A 22,154-nucleotide genomic window follows, 5' to 3' on the forward strand; every position below is an offset into this window, starting at 1 on the left:
CATGTATAGAGTAGGACAATAGATCAACTAAAGTTTACAACAGGGTGTATGTGATTTTTTTTAAAGCACACATCAAATTAGTGGCCCATTTTATTACTGCCCGAAACGAGGTGAAGGGAGGGTAGACCTGCGAGGGGGGGTCCGGCGGTCATTAGGAGGGCCTTGAGGCCCAGCAGGTAGCCAATGGCCTGGGAAGCTCTCAGGGGGCCCACCAGCTCAAAGGCCACAGGGGCCATGAAGCTGACGGAGCAGCCGTCACACAGCCCCCAGCAGTAGACACACTACAACCAGCCCTTCAAACCTGACACACAGAAGAACCAGCATAGATGCCAAGCCCAGCACCATGAAGGAGCCTATCTGGAGGATGATAACAAGGACAGGGTTAGAGGTCTGGCCACCACTGTTTCCTTCGAATCCCATTCAACATTGAGTCCTAAGGACAACCTCAGACATTATGTTTTTTTGGAGCAGGTTAGGAGTATTAGCATAGCAGGTTAGGAGTATTAGCATAGCAGGTTAGGAGTATTAGCATAGCAGGTTAGGAGACTGAGTTAGCTAAATTGCTCTCCTGACCTGCTACGAAAAGTCACAACCCAATGAAGGAGGACTGCATTCCAATGTTGTTCACAGTCGTTTCTATGTTCTCTTGGATGTGGTTAACTGCAGGAGTATCCTGCATACCCTTGGAGCAGATCTCCCATCCTGCCAAACAGCAGGTGGACCATGTCAGAGGACACCCCAATGCACAGCAGCAGGACACACTCCTTCACTGGGTTCTCAACAAACTGCTCCTCCACAAAACTCATCTGACAAGAGACATCAATAGGATATACTGAATCAACGGGCAGCTTTTGTAGAACGATCAATATTAACAACGGTATGGCCGGGATTCAAAAAGGCAATGGTCCCATGTGCGCAGAGATCGCATTCATATTAGACGCTGCAGATGTCATATGAATCGTAAATTCCCTTTAGATGTCAAGCTTGCTAAAACATGCCTTAAACTGAATCCCAGCGAAGGTCAGAAAGATCAAAAATATTTAGACACAAAAGGCACAAAGACTGCTGGAAGTAGCGTGTCTGGATCACCAGGGAAGGCAGGAAGGCAAAGGAGGAGCCACAGCCCAACAGAACCCCATGGACAAAGTACCACAAACCCTTGAACCTTGGACACAAAAAACAGCAACAACATGTTTCGTATTTATTACATCGAATTAATGTAAAAAAATGTATGAATAGATTTGATTGAATTCTTGAAAATAAAATGACAATTATATCACTTGGATTTGCAGATTAACCAGTTTTCCTCTGTGCAATAATTTATGAGAGAAAATATGGTAGACTAGAATTATCCTAAATTACATGGTGATCGAAATTGTCCAAAAAAAGTCACCCTGCAGTCGAAGTGGTCTGTGGACATGCTGACCAGGAGGCAGCAGAGTAAAGTACAAATACATTAAAGTACTACTTAAGTATTTTTGGGGAGTATTTGTACTTTACTATTGATATTTTTTGACAGATTACATTCCTAAAGAAAATGATGTACTTTTTACTCCATACATTTCCCTTGACACCCAAAAGTACTTGTTACATTTTGAATGCTTAGCAGGACAGAAAATTGGTCCAATTCACACACTTATAAGAGAACATCCCTGGTCATCTCTACTGCCTCTGATCTGGCAGACTCACTAAACACAGATGCTTAGTTTGTAAACTATGTCTGAGTGTAGGATTGTGCACCTGGCTATCCATAAATAAAGAAACAAGAAAATGGTGCCGCTTGGTTCGCTTAATACACAGAATTAGAAATAATTCATACTTGTACTTTTTATACCTAAGTATATTTAAAACCAAATACTTTTAGACTTTTACTCAAGTAGTATTTTACTGGGTGACTTTCACTGAGTCATTTTCTATTTAGGTATCTTTACTTTTACTCAAGTGTGACAATTGCATACTTTTTCCACCACTGCCAGGGGGAGGCAGAGACGGATCATACCCAATGGCCAATGCACAAACCCAGGTTGAGAAGAGAGAAGGGGGGTGACGATCCTCCAATTTCTTATTTATAGGGTAATACAGCCGTACCTCATAACTGTATTTTGTGGGAGAAGCAAGTATGAACATGATTGTGTGTTTGTGCTTGTCCAATAATCTGTGTCAAGCAGAGTGGCCCCACTGGCATCATGCTCATCAATGTCTGAACAAATCAAAACCAAAATCGATCATCTACTCACACCATTGTCTGAACAATAGATCCCTGTCATGTCTTATTATGTCTGTTCCTGTCCTTTCTCTTCACTCTGTCTCTCTCTGCTGGTCTTATTAGGTTACCTTCTCTTTCTCTCCTTCTCCAGCTGTTCCTCATCTCCCCTAACTAGCTCGTTCACCCTTTCCCCACCTGTTCCCTTTTTTCCCTCTGATTAGGTCTCTATTTCTCTCTCTGTTCCTGCTACTTTCGGTGTCAGATTCTCGTTTGTGTTTCTCATGCCAGAAGCAAGCTATCGTCTCGTTTGCTTCCTCCTAGTCCTATCCTGTCGGAGTCTGCCTGGCAGGTGCATCCTGTACTCTACTAACTATCTTTTGTTTGCACCGTGTCCAGTTCATCATATGCTACGTGTGATCAGCTACCACCGTTCCTCTGTGACCCGCACCGACCCAGAGCGACCTGCAGCCTTTCGCCGCTACCCAGCTATTCATCAGAGGGACTTTATGTTTCATTTGTCACCCTCTCTGCGGGTATTCTATTGTGCCATTGACAACGTCGGAAGTGGATCTATGCCATTCCTGTTTTTTCATTAAAAGAACTCTGTTTCTGTTAAAACCGCTTTTGGGTCTTCACTCAAGTACATAACAGATACCCAAGCAAAACTGACCTTTCACCTATTGCAAATGTAGAAATGTCATTATTGGAGTCCTGATGAGCATTAACTAGCATATATGTATGATTCCAAAAGACCTCTGAGTGCCGAAGATTGATCCATTACACCAGGTGGCTGCCAGGACAACAAGCCAGCAAAAATCCTCCCTCCGGGAACGACTCCAGGTCAGGATCTGGATTTGCATGGGCACATGGGACAGTCTGAGATGATGGACTTTTGTCTTCCTCGGTATCAAAGTCAAGACAACTTCCATTGCTTTTACAATTTCTCCATGCTCATGATATAAATACATCCATAAGACAGTTCAGCAACACTTCATTGCAAGAGCAAACAATATACACTTGGAGGACAGTCGTCCTGACCGGCCACATGATGGTGCAAAATAACATACATCTCAAGGTTTCTGAAACATCAATCACTGCAAATACAATACTGTAAACAAAATAACAAACAACACATCTTTATAGCTATAGAGCAGCATTTTTTTTAATTAAACATAACATTAGTTCAACACCATCCAATGCATTCAATTTTAACAGGCCGGGGAATTCTATGCACAGCACTTAAAAGATACATTCGAATGGATGCAATGGCACCAAACTAAAACTACAAAAACCGACTCCAGTAAGTATAATTTGTGATATAAATGAAAGACATGTGGAAAGTAAACAAACTGGAAAGAGCTATGGCATTTCTTAAGTCTATACTACGTAAAACAGAGTTTTACATTACGTAAATGGTTTGGTAAGAACACTTCCTATTCTACTGAGTAACATATCGATACATAAGAGATGAATATCAGCATACAATTCAATACAATTCTGTCTTTGATATGAAATTACACAGAGCTTTACTGTCTCATCCTCATGTTGTGTCTGTGTATGTTCATGGGTGTGCGCATGGTTGTGTTTGAGCATGTCTGCATGGGTGCTTCAAATATGTGTGAACACCAGTCTAAATCTGATCTCTTTATCATTTGTCTGCCCAAAGGTAATGCTTGCAAAGGCTATACTACTGGTTCTCTCTTGTTTTATTGAAATGACTGCGAGCAGAGAGTCCTTTGGAATATTCCATCAGTTTGTGCAGGGGACCGAAAGGCATCATTTCCCCCTCTCTGGCTTTCAACCTAAGAGACAGAGAGTTGATCAAGATATGCAATGATCCTTCACCAGTATTTCAGGGCTTAAATAGACGGTTTTGTGTGCGTGTGTGTGTGTATACTCACTTTCTCCATAGTGCCCACCCAAACAGAGACAGGATCAACATAGAGATGATGATCCCGATGACCACGGCACAGCCCACCACAGCATCTGACTCTGTATCTAGGGAAAGATATGGGTTCAGAGACTCCTCCTTACAGGAAATACACAGAGTGTACAAACCATTATGAAAACCTATTATCCCTTATTGATTGAGGAGACAGGTTAAAGGAAGAAGGATTTTCAAACTTTGAGACAATTGAGATATGGATTGTGTATGTGTACCATTCAGAGGGTGAGTGGTCGAGACAAAATATTTAGGGGCCTTTGAACAGGGTATGGTAGTAGGTGCCATGCGCACCGGTTTGAGTGTGTCAAGATCTACAACACTGCTGGGTTTTTCACCCTCAACAGTTTCCCTAGTGTATCAAGAATGGTACACCACCCAAAGGACATCCAGCCATCTTGACAACTGTGGGAAGCATTGGAGTCAACAAGGGCCAGCATCACTGTGGAATGCGTTTAACACCTTGTAGAGTCCATGCCCGACAAATTGAGGCGCAACTCAATATTAGGAAGGTGTCAATGTTTTGTACACTCAGTGTATATGCATACAGTTGAAGTCGGAAGTTTACATACACCTTAGCCAAATACATTTGAACTCAGTTTTTCACAATTCCTGACATGTAATCAGAGTAAAAATGTCCTGTCTTAGGTCAGTTAGGATCACCACTTTATTTTAAGAATAAAAAATAATAATAGTAAAGAGAATGATTTATTTCAGCTTTTCTTTCTTTCCTCACATTCCCAGTGGGTCAGAAGTTTACATACATTCACTTAGTATTTGGTAGCATTGCCTTTAAATTGTTTAACTTGGGTCAAACGTTTCAGGTAGCCTTCCACAAACTTCACACAATAAGTTGGGTGAATTTTGGCCCGTTCATTCTGGTGTAACTGAGTCAGGTTTGTAGGCCTCCTTGCTCGCACACGCTTTTTCAGTTCTGCCTACAGATTTTCTATAGGATTTAGGTCAGGGCTTTGTGATGGCCACTCCAATACCTTGACTTTGTTGTCCTTAAGCCATTTTGCCACAACTTTGGAAGTATGCTTAGGGTCATTGTCCATTTGGAAGACCCATTTGCGACCAAGCTGTCTTGAGATTTTGCCTCAATTTATCTACCGAATTTTCCCCCCTCATGATGCCATCTATTTTGTGAAGTGCACCAGTACCTCCTGCAGCAAAGCACCCCCACGACATGATGCTGCCACCCCTGTGCTTCTCCGTTGGGATGGTGTTCTTCGGATTGCAAGCCTCTCCCTTTTTCCTCCAAACATAACAATGGTCATTATGGCCAAACAGTTCTATTTTTGTTTCATCAGACCCGAGGACATTTCTCCAAAAAGTATTATCTTTGTCCCCATGTGCAGTAGCAAACTGTCATCTGGATTTTTTAATGGTGGTTTTGGAGCAGTGGCTTCTTCCTTGCTGAGCAGCCTTTCAGGTTATGTCAATATAAGACATGTTTTACTGTGGATATAGATACTTTTGTACCTGTTTCCTCCAGCATCTTCACAATGTTCTTTGCTGCTGTTCTGGGATTGATTTGCACTTTTAGCCCCAAAGTACGTTCATCTCTAAGAGACAGAACGCTTTCCTTCCTGAGCGGTATGACGGCTGCATGGTGTTTATACTTGCGTATTATGGTTTGTACAGATGAACGTGGTACCTTGAGGCGTTTGGAAATTGCTCCCAAGGATGAACCAGACTTGTGGAGGTCTACAATATCTTTTCTGAGGTCTTAGCTTTTTTTTTTGATTTTCCCATTATGTCAAGCAAAGAGGCACTGAGTTTGAAGGTAGGCCTTGAAATACATCCACAGGTCCACCTCCAATTGACTCAAATTATGTCAATTAGCCTCTCAGAAGCTTCTAAAGCCATGACATCATTTTCTGGAATTTTCCAAGCTGTTTAAAAGACACAGTCAACTTACTGTATGTAAACTTCTGACCCACTGGAATTGTGATACAGTGAATTGTAAGTGAAATAATCTGCCTGTAAACAATTGTTGGAAAAATTACTTGTGTCATGCACAAAGTAGATGTCCTAACCGACTTGCCAAAACTATAGTTTGTTAACAAGAAATTTGTGGAGTGGTTGAAAAACGAGTTTTAATGACTCCAACCTAAGTGTATGTAAACTTCCGGACTTCAACTGTATATACAGGGGGGGAAATATGCATGGAGGAGAACAAACAGGCAAATCTATTAATTGAATTTAAGGATATACACACCAGGAGATGATTTCTGTATGGAGAAATCTGTTACCTGAGTGACAGGACCAACGGCTCCAGTCACTCCAGAAGCCTCTGTCAGCACAGTAGTGGTGCATCCTAGACCTGATCCGGAAGCACTTCCTCCGGGCACCATCCATTGAGAGGGAAGTCAGCGTCATCTCATTGGTTACATTCCTCTGCTGCTGGTGACAGGAACAATATCAGATCTGAACAAAACTTCAGAGAGATTTTTGTCTATTCTCTAACCAATAATATTATTATTTTCTTCTTCAAAGATTATCTTCAATGATGTTATGTGTCAAAACAAAATGATTTTACCATCTACTGTATCTTGCCTATGCTGCTCTGTACCATCACTCATTCATATATCCTTATGTACATATTCTTTATCCCCTTACACTGTGTATAAGACAGTAGTTTAGGAATTGTTAGTTAGATTACTTGTTGGTTATTACTGCATTGTCGGAACTAGAAGCACAAGCATTTCGCTACACTCGCATTAACATCTGCTAACCATGTGTATGTGACAAATAAAATTTGATTTGATTTTGAACTCTGTTCAGTACAGTATGTGCCTGCATGATCTGAGATCATGCATTTCTGTCTTTACAATTTTTTTTATTTCACCTTTATTTAACCAGGTAGGTAAGTTGAGAACAAGTTCTCATTTACAATTGCGACCTGGCTAAGATAAAGCAAAGCAGTTTGACACATACAAAAACACAGTAAAATGGAGTAAAACAAACATGGAGAAAAACAAACATACAGTCAGTGGTGGGCCGTCAGGGCCAGCAAGGCCTTCTCTGCTGGCCTAAACATCATCAGAATATAATTTTAAAAAATATATATTTTCCCACAAATATGTATTAAATTATTCCCCAGAGTAAGAGTTACACTCTTCATTTCATAGCGTTCGTCTTGGTTGCACTGCTTCCAGCCCCAGGTTGAGATTTGGAGGTCTGGTCTTTATGTTAGATATTTTATCCAATCATATTCAGCCATCATGTGTTGCCAGGGGTCTAAAATCTGCCCTCAGGCCATCAGAATCAACAGTGCGGGCGCTTGTAGCTTAAAGTGAATGGAAATTAAAATGTAGTGTCAACCAATCAGCTTTAGAGTTGGCTATTGTACGCCTGCTGGCTGGCTCTAGTGTTACACACGAGCCAGCTAGCAGGCGTAGTGCCTGCACGTCTTTAATTGGATTACCAATATTGAGAGGCAGGTCCTATATGGGCAGGTCTCAGAACTAGGAAACTGAAATTGATCAACAAATTAATTTTGCGTACTACTAAGCTGTTTTTTCAACCCACAATGGCGGAAGGAGAATATATCGATTTGGTCGAGGATATAATTATAACACCATTCTCAAGACAAACTTTTCAAGAAAGGTTAGACATTGTCAGGAGAGATAGATGCCGACGCTACAAAGCCTGTCACAGGCGGGAAAGGGATTTGTTTGCCACTTTCAATTATGGGCGCTATCAATAACTCACAGGCTCCGAGAAGCACTGCAAACTGTACTGCTGGGAATGCCTATTATTTGCAAGCAATCGATTTGGTGTTTGGAGCCACACTGGCTTTGCAAACCTGAGTTGTCTAACCAAGGCAGCAACAAGACACCAAAGTACGGCTGGGCACTTACAAACAATGGTGCTTTTGAAAACTTTTTGGGACACCCGAGTGGATCTACAGCTCAACGAACAAGCGCGCAGGGCAACGAAGCTGCACAATGAAAAGGTATTGTACTCTTCCCCTGCAATTCTCTGAATAAAAATGTCAATTTCAAGGTGACGCAACGCCTGGTTATACTACGTTTCTGTCTACATGTATAGTGTCTAGAGCCATGGCATCATAATGATGGTAATAAGAGGTGGATTAATTCGGGTGGGACTGTGTAGGACTTCACTGAAGGCCCAGGCCCCAGAACCACGGCACAATACTGCATACAGTCAATAATACAGTAGAAAAATAAGTATATATACAATGTGAGCAAGTGAGGTGAGATAAGGGAGGGAAAGGCAAAAAAGGCCATGGTGGCAAAGTAAATACAATATAGCAAGTAAAACACTGGAATGGGTGATTTGCAGTAGAAGAATGTGCAAGGTAGAGATAGAAATAATGGGGTGCAAAGGACCAAAATAAATTAATAAAGTAGGGAAAGAGGTAGTTGTTTCCAGTTTCAGAAATGTTTGTAGTTCGTTCCAGTCATTGGCAGCAGAGAACTGGAAGGAGAGGCAGCCAAAGGAAGAATTGGTTTTGGGGGTGACCAGAGAGATATACCTGCTGGAGCGTGTGCTACAGGTGGGTGCTGCTATGGTGACCAGTGAGCTGAGATAAGGGGGGACTTTACCTACCAGGGTCTTGTAGATGACCTGGAGCAAGTGGGTTTGGCAACGAGTATGAAGCGAGGGCCAGCCAACGAGAGCATACAGGTCGCAGTGGTGGGTAGTATTTGGGGCTTTGGTGACAAAACGGATGGCACTGTGATAGACTGCATCCAATTTATTGAGTAGGGTATTGGAGGCTATTTTGTAAATGACATCGCCGAAGTCGAGGATTGGTAGGATGGTCAGTTTTACAAGGTTATGTTTGGCAGCATGAGTGAAGGATGCTTTGTTGCGAAATAGGAAGCCAATTCTAGATTTTACTTTGGATTGGATATGTTTGATGTGAGTCTGGAAGGAGAGTTTACAGTCTAACCAGACACCTAGGTATTTGTAGTTGTCCACATATTCTAAGTCAGAGCCGTCCAGAGTAGTGATGTTGGACAGGCGGGCAGGTGCAGGCAGCGATCGGTTGAAGAGCATGCATTTAGTTTTACTTGTATTAAAGAGCAATTGGAGGCCACAGAAGGAGAGTTGTATGGTATTGAAGCTCGCCTGGACGGTTGTTAACACAGTGTCCAAAGAAGGGCCGGAAGTATACAGAATGGTGTCGTCTGCGTCGAGGTGGATCAGAGACTCACCAGCAGCAAGAGCGACATCATTGATGTATGCAGACAGGAGAGTCGGTCCAAGAATTGAACCCTGTGGCACCCCCATAGAGACTGCCAGAGGCCCGGACAACAGATCCTCCGATTTGACACACTGAACTCTATCAGAGAAGTAGTTGGTGAACCAGGCGAGGCAATAATTTGAGAAACCAAGGCTGTCGAGTCTGCCGATGAGGATGTGGTGATTGACAGAGTCGAAAGCCTTGGCCAGGTCAATGAATACGGCTGCACAGTATTGTTTCTTATCGATGGCAGTTAAGATATCATTTAGGACCTTGAGCGTGGCTGAGGTGCACCCATGACCAGCTCTGAAACCAGATTGCATAGCGGAGAAGGTACGATGGGATTTGAAATGGTCTGTAATATGTTTGTTGACTTGGCTTTCGAAGACCTTAGAAAGACAGGGTAGGATAGATATAGGTCTGTAGCAGTTTGGGTCAAGAGTGTTCCCCCCCTTTGAAGAGGGGGATGACCGCAGCTGCTTTCCAATCTTTGGGAATCTCAGACGGCACGAAATAGAGGTTGAACAGGCTAGTAATAGGGGTGGCAACAATTTTGGCAGATAATTTTAGAAAGAAAGGGTCCAGATTGTCTAGCCCGGCTGATTTGTAGGGGTCCAGATTTTGCAGCTCTTTCAGAACATCAGCTGACTGGATTTGGGAGGAGGAGGAATGGGGAAGGCTTGGGCGATTTGCTGTGGGGTGTGCAGTGCTGTTGACCGGGGTAGGGGTAGCCAGGTGGAAAGCATGGCCAGCCGTAGCAAAATGCTCATTGGAATTCTTAATTATAGTGGATTTACCGGTGGTGACAGTGTTTCCTATCTTCAGTGCAGTGGGCAGCTGGGAGGAGGTGTTCTTATTCTCCATGGAATTTACAGTGTCCCAGAACTTTTTTGAGTTTGTGTTGCAGGAAGCAAATTTCTGCTTGAAAATGCTAGCCTTGGCTTTACTAACTGCTTGTGTATATTGGTTTCCAGCTTCCCTGAAAAGTTGCATATCACGGGGCTGTTCGATGCTAATGCAGAACGCCATATGATGTTTTTGTGTTGGTTAAGGGCAATCAGGTCTGGAGAGAACCAAGGGCTATATATGTTCCTGGTTCTAAATTTCTTGAATGGGGCATGCTTATTTAAGATGGTGAGGAAGGCATTTAAAAAAGAATAACCAGGCATCCTCTACTGACGGGATGAGATCTATATCCTTCCAGGATACCCCGGCCAGGTCGATTAGAAAGGCCTGCTCGCTGAAGTGTTTCAGGGAGCGTTTGACAGTGATGAGTGGAGGTGGTTTGACCGCTGACCCATTACGGATGCAGGCAATGAGGCAGTGATCGCTGAGATCTTGGTTGAAAATAGCAGAGATGATATCTATGAGGGTGCCCGTGTTTACGGCTTTATGGTGGTACCTGGTAGGTTCATTGATAATTTGTGTGAGATTGAGGGCATCAAGTTTAGATTGTAGGATGACTGGGGGTGTTAAGCATGTTCCAGTTTTGGTCGCCTAGTAGCACGAGTTCTGAAGATAGATGGCAGGCAATCAGTTCACATATGGTGTCCAGAGCACAGCTGGGGGCAGAGGGTGGTCTATAGAAGGCGGCAACGGTGATAGACTTGTTTTTAGAGGGGTGGATTTTTAAAAGTAGAAGTTCAAATTGTTTGGGTACAGACCTGGATAGTAGGACAGAACTCTGCAGGCTATCTTTGCAGTAGATTGCAACACCGCCCACTATGCCTTGCAGACTGAGCAATGGCCAAGTTGCTACGCTACCTGTTATTACACAATGTTTTGACACATAACATCATTGGAGATATTGAGAGACGGGTTCAAGAAGGTCACACCAACAACGGCTGTCCGTCTACGCCCTCCTCTCTGGCTTCCACTTCATACTCAAGGCAGTGCCTGGGAATCCTCTCGTTGGGCAAGTCCCACTGCACCAGAAGCCTCCTGTCTGGACTTGCTTCCAGATGCACTGTCTCAATGGCTGCAGGTTTCACTAGAGTACAGAGAGGCCCAAAGGAGTCAGTGGATTGTTTACAAAGAAACCAGAACGGAGAAGACATAATGATGTCATTGCAAGTACCGGTGGGTGTAATGAGACCGGAGGAGAGATTAGACTGTGCAAATAATATCTGGATATGCTATGAACAAAGGACATTATGAAAAAAAAAAACATTATGTGCAGCTGAAGAATGTTTATGTGAAGAAAATCTAGCAGTATTGCATTTGAATAAGTGAGGCATATCATGCCTTGTTGTGAAGTTGAGTGTTAAGTACCATAATTCTGAATTTGCAGGGAGAAGAACGCCGACCTCAAGACCACCATGGGAGAAGAGCTGTTTATGCATATGTTGAAATCACTGAATTCTGAGAGAGATTCCTCTGTGAATTTGCAGCCAGTCCTGACCCCATTGGAGTGGATGTACTGAGGACACTCCTCAGCTTGCTCCTTCTCCCGATGCCTGGAGAAGCACACAGACACACTCAGGCATCAACACGCCACATTTGTCCAGTATATAACAGGTACAGACATGTAGGTAGGCCATACATTAGGAGAGATGTTCTAACGTACCCATTTAGGGTGACCTACCAAAAGTACAGGCTATACTGGGATTGGGTTGGCTCCTCCAAGCCCATCTCCCAGGTGCACTCCATGAACTCCTTCTGATAAAACACGCAACCAAACCCCTGGACCCTGGAGCCAACTGGGCCTGGAAGCAAATTAAAAGAGATTAAGAGATAAATAGATGGTTGAAGCTGGTCGACCAAATCGAACCGCCCCATTCAGCCCCTGTCCATAATGGTGCCTGTAGAGAATTCCAGCTATACAGCACTCACTCATTGTTCATTCCTATATAGGATGATAAAGAGGATAGAACGATCTCGCTTTCTGTCAGCCTATTGGTGTCATTTAATCCAAACAATTCCATATCTACAAAAGCACATTGTCCTCCTGACCTCACCTGTGTTATTGGGCGGCAGAACCATCTCTGTGAAGGGGCTCTTGAGCTCAGTGCCGTTGGTGCAGGCTCCCTTCAGTAAGGTGGAGATCCGCACCCTGACCTCCTTCTCCAGGTCAAACTGAGCACGGTACCATGTCCGTACAGTCCTGATCACCTAACCATTCACAGACAATATCACATTCATATTATGCATACCTCAGGCACCTGGCCATTACTACTATATTGAAAATATTTGATAAAATCTCCAATGTATTCATGATGTTCTCATGAATACATTCATGAATATTTCATTCTTACTCCCCCTAAAAATGCTCTAGGATGTTTTACATTCACAGGAAAAAAAACAGAATAATTCCATTGAATCTAAATACAGTTACAGCTAGTCAACCACAAATCTAGACAGATCTTAGGAGATGATATCATTGGGAAATATTGACTTCTGATGTAAATCATAACTGGTTTTGGCAGGATGTTTATGGATGGTGTATCACGTTCCTCTGTTATTCTGTGTATAAGAATACAGTAGCATTAGGACACACAGTCCTGTCCTGGCAGACAAGTGTTGGCAGGATAAGAAGAACAACGGGAGGTAGGTACAACGTTTGACAATGTCTAGTTTTGTGTCCAGTGACTTACAGTCCATCTGCTCTGATATGTGTTGAAGTACTCCAGATGGTATCTCATGGAGCAGGCAGTCAAGTTGGTCAGGCTGGCTGGAGCCGTCCAGTGGATGTAGAGCGGCCCGAGGTGGCCAGGGTCATCAATCCCAATGTTCTCAGGAGGATCCACTGGAAGTCAATGAGGTACACAGTATTTTCAGGTCAAAGGTTAATAGAGCAAAAGGCACCTGCAAGCTTGCAGTAAGCATTAAGAGGCAATCTGTGATTGGTTCATCAATTCATTATATATATTGTTGTAACCCATCCGAAGCCAAAATATAAGCTTGTTTTATCTATTGTTTGTAAACATTTTAATTGTAAATAAGCACGGTATAGCCTCAACATGGTTAGAGCTGTAATTTCGCTATTATGGATGCTCAGTCCTTGCAGCCAGTTCAGGTCGGGGGAAAGCGGCTGTGGGAGGTCGAAATGCATGCGCGCTACACCGTCACATGGCCGCTCAGCATCACAGAGTCGGCGGTAGATGTAGATATTGAAATTGGGACCCAAATAGCACACACGTATGCCCAACGTAGTTACGATGTACACATAATACATCGGGAATATGTGGTATAGTATTGAGAGCATTAGCACATTGTCTACATTCTACAGTTCTACATCGTTTATATAAATAGGCCAGGCATCAACATTCTATTCAGATGTCTCGGCGTCATTTTACCAACGTACAAACGCTCTCCAAACGACATATTCCCTACGCATTTTGATATGTCGGCCAAAGATTTGCGTGCTGACTGGCGTTGAGTGTCACAATGCAGCCTTCTCTGGGTGTATAATCATTCCGCACCCGTGGTGGCCACATATCGCAACTTTTAGGCATAGTTTACCGGTGGACAGTCAACATTTTCAGGTCATGGTTGGCAAATACTTTTATCAGAAAATATCATTAAAAAATGAATAAAAGCGCGTTTTCTGATTACAGTACTTGCCACCTTATTTTGTAAATACATTCATCACATATTCAAATCAAATTTTATTCGTCACATGCACCGAATACAACAGGTAACAGACCTTACAGTGAAATGCTAACTTACAGGCCCTTCACCAACATTGCAGTTTTAAGAAAAATAAGTGTTAAGAAATTATTTACCAAAATAAACTGAAGTAAAAAAAAAAAAAAAAACAAGGTAAATAAATAGAAAAGGTAGGTGTTCCTGCAGCCTTGGGAATGTTGACCTGTTTCAAGGTCTTACTCACGTCGGCTACGGAGAGCATGATCACACAGTTGTGCGGAAGAGCTAGTGCTCTCAAGCATGCTTCAGTAATGCTTGCCTCAAAATGAGCATAGAAGTAATTTAGCTCGTCTGGTAGGCTTGAGTCAATGGCAGTTCGCGGCTGTGCTTTCCTTTGTAGTCCGTAATAGTTTGCAAGCCCTGCCGCCTCTGGATGAGCATTTTCTTGTTTGCTTATACAGATCGTTGAGTGCGGTCAGTGGCAGTATCAGTTTGTGGTGGTAAATCGACAGCTAAACTATAGATGAAAACCCTCTTGGTAAATAGTGTGGTCCTCAGCCTGCATAAACTAGATTTTTGTTAAATGTGATGTTTCTGTTTCTCTGTTCCTTGTTCCTCTCTTCTTTGTGCCAGAGTAATTGTAAGAATTTAATAAACTTGACATTAACTCTAGTCTTCCCTCTTCAATTTACCCACAAACAAAGTCACTTCCAATCTATTATATTCTTATTTAGCTCAGTTGGTAGAGCACGGAGCTTTGTGGCTTCGATTCCCACAGGGGACAAGTATGAAAAATGAAGAGTATAAAAATGTATTTACTCACGACTGTAACTTTTTATTATTACCAGTGTAATTTAGGAGCTTTGACATGCGTCGTCCAAATAGCGGCTGAAGGGAAAATGTGATCTCTTGGCGACATCTTGCCAATGTGCAAACACTCTCTGTGATGCTGAGCGGCTATGTGACTGTGCAGTGTGCTTTCATTTCAACCTCCCACACTCACCACCACCCACCTAGCCATGTGCTGTCTGGATATAACCACCTATATAGCCTATATATAATGGTGGCAGGGAAGCCTAGTGGTTAGAGTGTTGGAAGGTTGGGAATTCAAAACCCCGAGCTGACAAGGTACAAATCTGTCGTTCTGCCCCTGAACAGGCAGTTAACCCACTGTTCCTCGGCCGTCAATGAAAATAAGAATTTGTTCTTAATTGACTTGCCTGGTTAAATAAAGGTAAAATAAAATAAAAAATAAATATAGCACAGTGTATTTGACAGCCCATCACATTCTTGTACAAACATAACTTTGAACGGAAATCTGCCTGGTATTATGAGATATTACACAGTAAAACAGTGCTTAATGAATGGAAAGACACCTACAGAGACTAACCTGTAAATTGTTGTGACTTGATGCACTGACTCCAATCAGATATAAGCATTAATATGGCTGTCAACTGCCATGTTTTGCTCTTCAACATTCTTCTGGCCCCTGGAACGTCATGAGAATGTAATTGTAGAATTTACTATTGATAAATCAATCATATCTATCCAGTGTTGGGGAAGCTACAGTACTCTGAAAATATAGTTTACTAAGATACAATTATTAATAAACACTGGAAGAAGTTAAGCTACAATACAACTACAAATAAACAACATAGTTTACTTAACTAAAGTCACTTTGAAAAAGTAGTTCATCACATCCAAACAATTTTGTGAAAAATTATCATATCTTAATCTGAAATATCAGACTACAAATTGCAAGACAGATCAATCTGAGGTCATATGTTAACAGAATGTGTAATTTAGCCTTTTAAACACAAAAACAATGTTTCAATTGAGAATTAGGCAGGTCTGCCTACTTCGCTTACAATTTGTTATTTTTGCAATAAAATTAGTGGTTTCATTAGTTGGTTGGGTTGTTGAAATATGGTCTCAGAGTATTTTGTATTATTCTGTACGTAAATCTGAGAAATCAGTATCATGTATTACTATGGTATGTATTCATTTGTGGATGTCCATCACCGATTTTGTATGATATGTTAAGAATTACAATTGGTATTACATGTTACGAATTTGCAAAATGTACAATATGTAAAGAATTTGCTCAAATGTATGATATGTTAAGAATTCTAGCTAGGTGACTAACATTAGCTAGCTTGCTACTGTTAGCAAGGCTAGGGTTTAGGGTTAAGTTTAAGAGTTAGGTTAAAGGGTTAAGGTTAGCTAAAAGGGTTAACTTTGGGGTTATGCGAAGGGATGGCTAAAAGAGTTAAGGTTAGAGTGATGGGAAGGGTTAGCTAACATGCTAAGTAGTTGCAAAGTAGCAAAACATTTGTAAGTAGTTGAAAAGTTGCTAAAATGCTAAAGTTGTCTGTGATGAGATTCGAACATGCAACCTTTGATTTGCTAGATGTTTGCGTTATATGTGTTACAGCACTTTTTGTACATAGTTCCCCGATTTTAGGGGACCAAAAGTATTGGGACATTCACTTACATGTGTTTTAAAGATGGTAAAAGGTTAAGTATTTGGTGCTATATTCACAGCATGCAATGACTACATCAAGCTTGACTCTACAAATTTGTTGGATGCATTTGCTGTTAGTTTTGGTGACATTTCAGATTATTTTGTGGCCAATAGAAATGAATGGTAAATAATGTGTCATTTTGGAGTCACTTTTATTGTAAATAAGAATAGAATGTCTGATAGGTGAGAATTGTCTGTTAATTGAATGATTACAATATTCCGCCCTGAAACATATAATTGTATGGAATTGATTAGAATGTATAAAATCGTAATAAATAAATGTGTAGTCCTAGTCAGAATTAGGGTAAAGACAATATGTCTTTATGGTATTTTAAACACAGACTGTGTCTGAGCTTGGTGCCGACCTGACTTGAGATTTGGGAGAGAACGGGGAGTACGTCTCAAGGACAAGGTCACTATCTCTGTCGGCTGGGTAGTGAGACAGACAGTGTGTGCATAGCAGGACATGTGTGTGCGTCTGTTTGTGTGCATGTGTGTGTGGGTATGTTTGTGTGTGTGTGTGCGTATGGCTGTGTGTATGTGTGGGCGTGCGAAGTCAGTATAAAATGAATTGATCTGTATTCTTGACTTCAGAACGTTCCGTGAATAAACTTGTTTGACTATTAAGCTGGGCCTCCGTCTGTTTCATTCGACCAGGATCTTACAAATTCTGGTTTGCAGACTGAGAATAATATAATTTAATTGGGTGATGTACCTGGAGAACATAATTCTCCTATCAATGTCTCTAAACACTTCTACATTAATGTGGATGCTACCATGATTACTGACAATCCTGAATGAATCGTAAATCATGATGAGTGAGAAAGTTAAAGAAGCACAAATATGATAACCCCTGCACAAATAAAAATGCTAACTTAGGTTATTGTAATAGTGAGACGTTAGCACAGCGTTTCCTAAACTCGGTCATCGGGACCCCAAGGGGTGCACGCTTTGGTTTTTGTCCTGATCAGCTGATCCAAATGATCAAATCTTGGTGATTAGTTGATTATTTTAATCAACTGTGTAAGGCTAGGGGAAAAAACAAAACTTGCATGCTTGGGGTCCCAAGGACAGAGTTTGGGAAACAATTGGTTAGCATGTCTTGGGGTTATGATATTTGTGTGTATATCTTTCTCACTCATCATTATTCACATAAATTCAAGACACTTCACTCAGAGCATTTAGTATTATTTCTGTACGTAAATCCGAGACACTCCATTTGGTATGATATGTTACATTTCTTATGGTATGTATTAATTTGTGCATGTCCTACAACCATTTCTTATGATATGTTTACAAATGACAATTGGTATGATATTGTAACAACCCTGGGGTAATAAGCTCGGATATCAACTCTGCTGCTGGAGCATTCTTTTGCGGCACAGTCGATAGCGCGCTGGACTTCGGGCTAGAAGGTTGCGGGTTCGAGACCTGCTCCCTGCCTGTTTCATTACATTGTTGTCAGAAGTGATCGGACCCTGCATCCACGACAGTGCGTGTGCTTGGCCAGTGAGCGCGTTCCTATAAGACGTTGAGTTGCAAGCTAGCGCGAGGACGCGCTTTTTGAAAGGGGGGAAGTTGTTTAACGACCCTCGGGTTATAAGCACGGATATCGACTCTGCCGCTTGAGAATGCTTTTGGGGCACAGAAGGTCAAGGGGTCAAGGCCTGCTCCCTGCCTGTTTCATTACAATATGTTAGGAATTTGCTAAAATGTACCACATGTTATGAATTCAAATTTGTGTTGCTAACTTTAGCTAGGTGGCTAATGCTAACATTAGTTAGCTGGCTAGGGTGAGGGGTTTGGTTTAAGTTTAGTTAAACGGGTTAAGATTAGGGGAAGGGTTAGCTAACATGCTAAGTAGTTGAAAAGTTGCTAATTGGCTAAAATGCTAAAGTTGTCTGTGATTAGATTTTAAAAAACCTTTAGGTTGCTAGATGTTCGTGTTAATCTCCACCCTGACCATCCAACCTCCTTTCGTTTTTGCCTTAAGTAACTTTCTGTCTTATGTAACTGTAACAGTATAATTTTAAACCGTCCCCTCGCTCATACCCGGGCGCGAACCAAGGACCTTCTGCACACATCAACAAGTCACCCTCAAAGCGTCGTTACCCATCGCTCCACAATGGGTAACGCGCGGCCCTTGCAGAGCAAGGCGAACTACTACTTTAAGGTCTCAGAGCAAGTGACGTCACCGGTTGAAAAGCTATTTAGCGCGCACTGCTAACTAAGCTAGCCGCTTCACATCCGTTACATAACCATACCAAAACATAATATATCATCCTAAATTGAACATTCCGGATTTACGTTTACTATGTAACGTGTAATGTGAGACTAGGCTGCGCCAGCTAACATAGTTTAGCCTGGTTTATGCCGAAAATTGCAGTTTGTCAGCGAAGACGGGCGTTTGGCATTCTAAATTGAACATTCCGGATTTACGTTTACTATGTAACGTGTAATGTGAGACTAGGCTGCGCCAGCTAACATAGTTTAGCCTGGTTTATGCCGAAAATTGCAGTTTGTCAGCGAAGACGGGCGTTTGGCATTCGTTTAAAGATTTAGAAGCTGAGGAACCATTTCACACGGCCTGCGTTTCTGGACTCGGTTGAAGAATTGGGCGCGGGCGATTATGAGGACTATGTTGGCATCGGCCGAAGAGGGGTGTTCACTGAACTTTGTCAGGACATTGGTCTAAAGAAGAGAGCGGTTTGCATTGTCCATTAAGAGACGGCGTCTGGCTGGAGCCGAATAATCGTTGCCAAAATACAAAATTGGCGTTCGGACAGAGAGGATTACGTGAACACGCACAGTGTGACGAACTCTGCTGGGTTATTGCGTGACATTCTGTGTTTAATAGCCAAATAGATTATTGTGAACTACAAACTCTGTGTCAGTTGTGTCCACAGAACGCTCGACCCCATAGTAGGGTATACTACAATACCATGGCTATAATGTAACACATTTGCCTCTAGAAATGTGTTAATGTGCCGGTGGAAATGTTCAACATCCACTGAAGTAGCTAGCTAGCAAATGTACCAGATATCTATAGTAGTTTCCTTGGTAACCAAACAAGCAGACTTGCTTCAAACCAGCAGTCCTGGCTTGCTATTATGAAAATCGAATTCAACAATGCCAATAATGTTTTCAATTCGACTTGCTTTCAAATGCAGCTCAAACATAGAACATGTACGAATGAACTATAGCCACTGAATGCTACCGTGGGAAATGATGTACGTTCTAGAATGCCCTTCAAGACAATCTTTAACAATAAATGCCAGTAAACGTGCTAACTACTTCAGTGGATTCAATTATAGCCATGGTATAAAAGGGACATATCAAATCGGGGCTCTATGCGTTCCCTGGAAAATAATGAGCGTTCATTATTTTCCATAACGTATAACCCCCTCGTTGATTATCCCTTACTTATTTAAAATAGGGTTAAATGTGTAATAGTCTTGATATAAATCTTTGTTTATATTCAGAGGGAACTATTAAAACAGACATACATATTTCACGTGACTGTGAAGCAAACGACATTTCACAGCTTTAAAGAATATTGTGAAAATAATACATCGTTGATATACACAAATTCTAATCTATTGTACAGTAGCTATATTCATTAAATTCACAGTGGGAAAAATTCTTAAAAATGAGTAAGGGATTAAAATACAGTAGACAAAGTTTATATACAAAGTACATGTTTTTCAAGCATATACGGTAAAGAATGCTTACACAGTGCAAGCATGCTTTTAAATCAAAGTATGTCTATACAAATGCACCCCACAATGAAAATCATACCATTTTATATAAACAGTTTATGAGAATATAAAGATGAGATCTCCTTTGGATCGAAAACAGAAAGAACAGAGGATAAAAGTGCATATCCACAGACAAGAAGTACTTACTGTGAATCGAGTCAAGGTCTCAGCGGGGGTCATGTACTGTATGCTGCCTGTACTTCTGGACCTTGCCAACCTGTCCTTCCAGCCTCAGAGTGTGGTCATGGATGTATTGAGGTGGAAGGGAAATCAGGGCTGGGTTGTGGCACTGATCTAGATGGGTGGGTGCTTCAGGGTAATGGTTTCTCATCCTGTTGGATGTTTTGGTTTCCCTGTTCCCAGAAATTAGGTTCTGGTTCCTGTGAATAAAGTCACAACGCTTCTCTTGAAGCTCACAGTAAATTATAGCAACTTGGCGTACACATTGACTCTAAGTACTTTGGTGCACCAGTATAAACCAGTCAGCCTTGATCCAATTTCAGTTACTAGCACTCAAGTTATTGTTGACACATGAAACATTTCACTAATTACATTGTCCTGTGTGACTCGGTAGAGCATGGTGGTTGCAACAAGTTTGTGGGTTCAATTCCCGCTGGGGCCACCCATACCAAAAATGTATGTATGCATGACGGCAAGTCGCTTTGGATAAAAGCGCATGCTAAAAAATGGCATACAGTAACTACTTATGATAATGCATACTTGTTGGTACATCAAAGATTCAAAGATCCACACAAGGCCTGTCAGACCTAACTACCCCGATACAAAATGTTTCACAAAGGCAATAAAAAAAATAGAATTACTATGTTATTATTTTGTAATACTTTGTAGCTTTTAACAATGATTTACATCCAAGAAAATAAAGGACCATCTTCAAGTGTAACCAGTTATTTTAAAGAATTACACTTTATTTCTCCTTTGTTTTCCAATGTTTTTATTTTTTTAGAAACACCCCACAATTTATACAGAGGATATATACACACACACACACACACACACACACACATGGGGCTCGGTCATCCAGGATCCTTGCATGCATTGTTTCTTTTAAATACAAAACCTGTATGTACAGAATACATCAGAATGCTTCTCGGCAGTATAGTGTGTAGATGATTCTTCCTGCTCTTTTAATCAAAGAATTGAAAGCTCAAAACAGCATGGGTGACGTAGACGTGAGGGACAAGTGGGAAAGCAGACTAGGCTAATGTGGATGGGTCTGGAGGAAAATGGGGCAGGTTTATAACATATACATTATACCATGACACAAAGCTTACTAATGCTCTGACATGGCAACCAATTAGGGAGGAACAATTCATTTGGTATTAGGATTACCGAAGTATAAGGCTTGTATGAAAGTTGTTTGATATAAAGAATAAGGAACGATAGCTGGTAATTATGTTCTGTCAACAAACAATTGTACATTTTTATGTCTTGTGTCAAAAGAATCTTAAGGAATGATCTCTGTGTCCAACAAAAACACCAGTTGAAGAGTCTTGTCACATTGGTAGGCTACTTGATGACTATAATAACAACTAAACCTTGTTGAAGTGTTGCCTTGAGGGCCTTGGGACTTTTAATTAGAGGAGGAGATGGGCTATGTTGCATGTTTCTGGGATGAGTATAGAGATAAACAAATGGGAACACAGTAACTATGAGTCAGAGACATCAACAGCTCTTGTTCTGGCAATTGCGATGCAGTGGGGTGGGGTGAGGGGTCACTGGCAGGTAAAAGACGTGCAAGGCATTGAACAGGGGAGGCAGCCAAACGGAATACATACTGAAACCACCAATCATCACTTAGAACATAATAAAATGATCTATACACGACAATTGAACTGCATCAGAGATACATTCCCAAAAACGTCAGTCAAAGCAGGCTTCCGTGGCCAGCTCGGATT

The 22,154-nt window shown here is 41.6% G+C and overlaps 1 protein-coding gene across 2 annotated transcripts; it reads right to left on the bottom strand.

Annotated features, from left to right (window-relative positions):
* Window positions 1–3,342: 3,342 nt before the first annotated feature.
* Window positions 3,343–20,545, bottom strand: LOC135550382 (interleukin-13 receptor subunit alpha-2-like). Of its 2 annotated transcripts, XM_064981121.1 has the most exons (10): window positions 20,386–20,545; window positions 15,347–15,445; window positions 12,963–13,114; window positions 12,327–12,480; window positions 11,954–12,074; window positions 11,641–11,825; window positions 11,205–11,359; window positions 6,407–6,554; window positions 4,108–4,204; window positions 3,343–4,008 (listed from the first exon to the last, which is right to left on the bottom strand). In XM_064981121.1, exons 2-10 carry the CDS (start codon window positions 15,432–15,434, stop codon window positions 3,894–3,896), a joined length of 1,215 nt encoding a protein of 404 aa, XP_064837193.1. In that variant the 5' UTR covers window positions 15,435–15,445; window positions 20,386–20,545; the 3' UTR covers window positions 3,343–3,893. The 2 variants fall into 2 exon arrangements, with proteins under 2 accessions (XP_064837193.1, XP_064837194.1); XM_064981122.1 differs by lacking the exons at window positions 15,347–15,445; window positions 20,386–20,545 and adding an exon at window positions 14,780–14,881.
* Between the last annotated feature and the right edge of the window lie 1,609 nt (window positions 20,546–22,154).

Source organism: Oncorhynchus masou, chromosome 12 (assembly GCF_036934945.1).
Source record: "Oncorhynchus masou masou isolate Uvic2021 chromosome 12, UVic_Omas_1.1, whole genome shotgun sequence".
Taxonomy (NCBI): domain Eukaryota; kingdom Metazoa; phylum Chordata; class Actinopteri; order Salmoniformes; family Salmonidae; genus Oncorhynchus; species Oncorhynchus masou.